At 62.5% G+C, this 4947-nt stretch overlaps 2 protein-coding genes across 2 annotated transcripts in view; one reads left to right on the forward strand and one right to left on the reverse strand.

Moving 5' to 3' along the window:
* Positions 1–3145, forward strand: part of MAK16 (MAK16 homolog) — a 3788-nt gene extending 643 nt beyond the window's left edge. Inside the window, exons 2-10 of the mRNA XM_026043382.1 lie at positions 264–313; positions 401–510; positions 592–656; positions 940–1091; positions 1378–1432; positions 1515–1589; positions 1840–1947; positions 2271–2327; positions 2610–3145. Coding sequence (XP_025899167.1) covers positions 264–313; positions 401–510; positions 592–656; positions 940–1091; positions 1378–1432; positions 1515–1589; positions 1840–1947; positions 2271–2327; positions 2610–2819 — 882 coding nt within the window. The 3' untranslated portion in view covers positions 2820–3145. The remainder of the gene's footprint in view (positions 1–263; positions 314–400; positions 511–591; positions 657–939; positions 1092–1377; positions 1433–1514; positions 1590–1839; positions 1948–2270; positions 2328–2609) is intronic.
* A 123-nt stretch (positions 3146–3268) lies between these two features.
* The window catches only part of TTI2 (TELO2 interacting protein 2), a 2975-nt gene continuing 1296 nt past the window's right edge, over positions 3269–4947 (reverse strand). The window contains exons 2-7 of the mRNA XM_026042446.1: positions 4689–4875; positions 4515–4607; positions 4152–4336; positions 3936–4079; positions 3620–3782; positions 3269–3363 (exon numbers count right to left, since the gene is read on the reverse strand). Of these exons, the coding sequence (XP_025898231.1) occupies positions 3283–3363; positions 3620–3782; positions 3936–4079; positions 4152–4336; positions 4515–4607; positions 4689–4875 (853 nt within the window). The 3' untranslated portion in view covers positions 3269–3282. The remainder of the gene's footprint in view (positions 3364–3619; positions 3783–3935; positions 4080–4151; positions 4337–4514; positions 4608–4688; positions 4876–4947) is intronic.

Consider the following 4947-nt stretch of genomic DNA (forward strand, 5'->3'; position numbering starts at 1 on the left):
ACAGAAATGGACCCAGGAGGGGGATGGAATATACCCGGGAGGGTCGGGATTGAACCGGAGTTAGGGGCAGATAGACCTGGGGGGCTTTGAATGGGATAGGGAGCAAATATACCCGAGGGGGGGGCAAATATAGCTTGGGGGGGGGTACTATTTATGGAAGAAAGGTGAGTGTTGGAGTGGGGGGACACGCGGGGGGTCCCGCTGCTGCGGGCGGGAGCGGCTCTCCCGGGGAGGCCGGGCACGAGGCGCTCGGTGCCTCGCAGGTGGTGTGGAGCACGCTCGGGAACCGGCAGTTCTGCTCCTACAAGATCAAGTGAGTGCCGGGGGGGCGCGGGGGCCGGGCGGCTCCGGCGGGGGGCGGCTCCGCGGGGAGCCCCGGCTCCCGCTGCCGCTTCCGCAGGACCAAAACACAGAACTTCTGCCGCAATGAGTACAACATCACGGGCCTGTGCAACCGCTCGTCCTGCCCGCTGGCCAACAGCCAGTACGCCACGGTGCGCGAGGAGAAGGGTGAGCGGCCGGCGCGGCGCCCGCGGAGGCCCCGGCAGGCGCCCGGCCTTCCCGCCCAGCTCCCGTTCTCGTTCCCCTTAGGCCGCTGCTACCTGTACATGAAGACCATCGAGCGGGCGGCGTTTCCCCGGCGCCTCTGGGAGCGGGTGAGTCGGCGCCTGCAGCTCCGTGCAGCCCTTCTGCAGCTCCGTGCAGCTCCGTGCAGCTCCGTGCAGCTCCGTGCAGCCCTTCTGCAGCTCTGTGCAGCTCCGTGCAGCCCCCTGTGCAGCTCTGTGCAGCCCTTCTGCAGCTTCTTGTAGCCCGCTCTGCACCCTGTTTGCAATCCCCTCTGCAGCTCCGTGCAGCCCCCTGTGCAGCCCCCTCTGCAGCCGTGCCGGGGCTGCCCCGGTGCTGCAGCTCCGCAGCAGGAACCTCTTCCTCCACCCCCAGGTGCTGCTGAGCAGGAACTACGAGAAGGCGCTGGAGGAGATAGACGAGAATCTCATCTACTGGCCGCGCTTCATCCGGCACAAGTGCAAGCAGCGCTTCACCAAGATCACGCAGTACCTCATCCGCATCCGCAAGCTGACGCTCAAGCGACAGTGAGCAATTCCGCTTGGCTTTTCCCCCTCTGCTTCCCGTTTAAACACTTCCCCGCCTCCTGTGCAGCAGTAGGAATTTGCTCCAGCGGTTTTCCTGCTGACTGGAAGCTTTGGCAGGCCTGGAAATGAACCCAGGATCCACAGAGGGAGTTAAACTTAGTTGCAGTCCCACTTCTAATGATGCATCCCCTTCCACGGGGCCGGTTGTTGTCCCGAGTGAGCGTTTGCTGTGCTGGATCTTGTGAGGCTGGAAGCTCCGGTAACCGGCCCTCGTTGTTCCCCACAGGAGGAAGCTGGTTCCTTTGAGCAGGAAGATTGAACGGCGGGAGAAGAGGAGAGAGGTAACGCGGTTCTTCCCTACCGGCTCTCTGGTGGCCTCTGTGTCTTGAAAACAACCGACCTGGCTCCTCTTTGGTTCGTTAGGAGAAAGCCCTGATAGCTGCTCAGCTGGATAACGCCATCGAAAAGGAATTGCTGGAGAGACTGAAACAGGCGACCGTAAGGATCGCTGCCCTCGGGACCGGGAGATGCCCCCTCCTGCGGGGGGGTGTGTTGGGGCGCAGGCAGCCCGGCCTCCGGGTGCGCTGCCCTCGTGCCGGCTGGGGAACGTCCTGCCCGCAGGGCCCCTACGCACGCGGGAGCGCGAGCTGGGGACCAGGGGCTCTAAAGCCCTGCGATTTAGAGGCTCCTGTTACCCACGGCTGCTTATGTGGTGTGACCTGAAGCAAATCCCCGTTTTCCTTTGCAGTACGGAGACATCTACAACTTCCCCATCCACGCTTTCGACAAAGCTCTGCAGCAGCAGGACGCGGAGAGCGACTCCGATGTGGAGAAGGAGGAAGAGGAGGAAGACGAGGTAATGTTCCCAGCAGGGCTGCAGACCCCGCATTCCCCGGCCTCGTGCAGCCCCGTCGGGCACCGCGAGTCTCAAGGCCAAGAGCAGCAGACTAGGGGAGGTGGACTGAGGAAAGGCGCCTCTGTGCAAGGGAAGGATGAGGTGTCCCTGTCCCCCATGCCAGGCTGCTCTTAGCTGGTGTGTGCTCAAGAGCAGAGACCGTCGTGCTCACCTGTTAGGGGCATTTATGTCCCGAAATTCTCCCTTTCCGCTAATTCCTTGGTGGGTGCGGACAGTGTCTTGTGTTCTGTGCATGCCCACTCACTCCTGATTATTTCTTACAGGACGCAGATAAGAGAGAGTTTGTGGAAGCCGATGACAGCGAGCTCAGTGATTTTGAGGTAGGTGACGCACCACGTCCTCCCAATAAGCTACGCGAAAGTAACCTCCACCGGGCCAGTGTCTCTGGTGAGGGGCTGAGCACCAGTGCAGTCCCATCTGTGAGGTTTAGTGACACGTGGGGCTGCACGGTGTGTCCTGCACCTCAGCACGGGCGGCCAGAGAGCTGGGAGCCAGGGAACATGGAACTGGCTGCACGGATTGTGTTGCACAAAGCAGAGGTTTAGCTACCTGGACGCCCTGTTGTTACCACAAACATTAAATCTCTCCTCTTGCTTGCTCAGGATATGGATAAGTTGGAGACAAGCAGTGAGGAAGAGCAGGAAGACAAGTCCTCAAGTGAGGAAGAGGAGGAAGAAAGAGAGAAGAAAGCCGCTCGCTCCAAATCCAAAGGAAAAACTCCCCTGAAAGGTCCAGTCAGGAAAAAACGACCCTACATTGAAATAGAGTATGAAGAAGAAACAGAGCCAGCTGCTAAAACGAAAACCACCTGACTCTTGCCTGGACTTGCATTTTGTAGTGAATGACAGGACTCCAGATCTGTCACTAAAACTACTCCAGCTTCCCCCATCTGAGCAGGGCCCTCAAAAAAAAACCTACCCCCACTGGATTCATAATTTTCTTTATCCAAGATGAGCAGAATTTCTGTCCCAGCCCCGGAAAACTGTAGTGAGTTTGTGCAGCTGCTGCCTGAAGTGCAGTGCAATGAAGATGACCACCCAGCTTTGTGGCAGCTACACTAGGCTGAGCCCAGAGCGCTCCAGAAGGAGCCCGGACAGGGGACACCAGGACTTTATTCTATCGCTGGGAAGGCCTGGGTGTGACAAGGGATACACACGCGTACCCTCTTTGTGGGGGCATGAGGCTCACAGAGAACAGAGGACAAAGATGTCGGTTTTAAATAAAAAAAAGTATTTTACTGTACAAGAGCAGGCTGAGCCTGGGAGCAGCCCCTCCTCACGGCGTCTCTCGCACTTTCCTGATGCACTCCCGGACGCGGCCTTCCTCACAGCTCTTGTACACCCCTTCCAGCAGCACCTGAAATAGGGACAGCGTCAGCTTACAGCTCCTGGACACACTCAGATTTAGGGCTTGACCTCCCCCACCGTGTTTTGGAGGAGAACGATAAAAAACACAGTATCTGGGGGTAGGTGACTCGATAGGTAGTGAGTACCAGTCTTGGATGGAAGTGATGCTTTGGGAAGGGCGCTGGGCTCCCGTGTGCCCCACGCTACCCCTTTCGCAGGGAAAGGGGGCAGTGATTTCGCAGTGATGCTGCTGGGTCCGCGCTCACCTTCACTTGCCCCTCAGAGCACCGGTCCAGCAGCACGAGGCAGTCGGTGGCTGCCTGCAGCAAGGCGGCTTTCACGGGCTCCGGCGTCGGCCCTTGCTCCGTGTGCACGTCCCAGAGCAGCCTCAGCAGCGCCTTGAGGAGCGTGGGGAGCCTGCAGGGCATTCTGCAGGGAAAGGCCAAGCGCTGCTTGGTTTAGGCACTCTGCAAGCCAGGCACGTCCTGGCTAGCTGCGGAGCCCCGAGGCTGCCTGCTCCGCAGCACGGGGCTGCTGGCTTCCCGGTGTCCCCCCGGAGACCCCGCATGCCCCACGGGCTACCTGGGCCAGGCGTGCTCTATGGCGCAGCGCAGCGTCTCCAGGGCCGCCAGCCGGGCCTCCTCGCCGGGGCCATCGGAGACCTCCAGGTAGCCCAGGACAACCCGCTCGAGCCTCTGGAGGTGGCGGCTTATGTGGATGCCGAGCCTGGAGCACGGAGCGGCAGCGCTGAGGGGGCGCGCGCCGGGAGGGCCCTGCAGCGCCCGCGCCCGCGCTCACCTCTGCACGAAGGCGGGCAGGGCGCGCGCGCAGACGCGCCGCAGCGGCAGCCGGTGCTCAGCCTCCATGTGCGTGAGCAGCAGGCGCAGCACCTCGTCGCAGGGGGCCGGCGCCCACGGCTCCCTCTGGGGCTGCCGGGCTCCCTCCAGCACGGGCAGCAGGTCCAGCAGGCACAGCAGCACCGCCTGGATCCAAGCGGGATGCGCGGCGTGGCCGGAGCGCCTCCAGCCCCGCCGCCAACTCCCACCTACCGCCCTGGGTGGTGCCCAGAGATCCTCCCTCCCCGGGGACGTTTTTGGAACCGGTATTTGCTGTCCTGGGAGCAGCGTGGGCTGGTACTAACCTCACAGGAGCAGGGCTTACCTCAATGAGCGGCGCCTCTCGCGAGTAGAGGTGGTTGTAGAGGGCATGGTACACGACCTGCGCCCTGTTGTACTGGCGCAGCTCGGCGGCCGGCTGCAAGCGCCGTACAAGGAGTCACCCCCGTGGCCACGCGCAGCGAGCGCCTCGGGCAGGGACTCGGCCCCTGCCGCTCACCACGTGCAGCACGATGTGGTGCAGGCAGCGCACGCCCAGCAGCTTGTTCTGCTCCTCGTGGTCGTCCGAGAGGAGCAGCGAGGGCGGCAGGACGGCCTCGAGGTGCGGGCTGAGCCAGGGCCGGTGGACGCGCAGCAGCGAGGAGGAGAACACGAGCTTGGTGGCCGGGCGCCGCTTCCACGCGTCCCTGCGGGCGCGGCGCGGGTGACCACGGGCACGCGGGGGGCCCCGCGGGCACGGCGCGGGTGGCGCCCCGCGG

This window comes from Nothoprocta perdicaria, unplaced genomic scaffold, assembly GCF_003342845.1.
Source record: "Nothoprocta perdicaria isolate Ctin4 unplaced genomic scaffold, notPer1 scaffold_103, whole genome shotgun sequence".
Taxonomy (NCBI): Eukaryota; Metazoa; Chordata; class Aves; order Tinamiformes; family Tinamidae; genus Nothoprocta; species Nothoprocta perdicaria.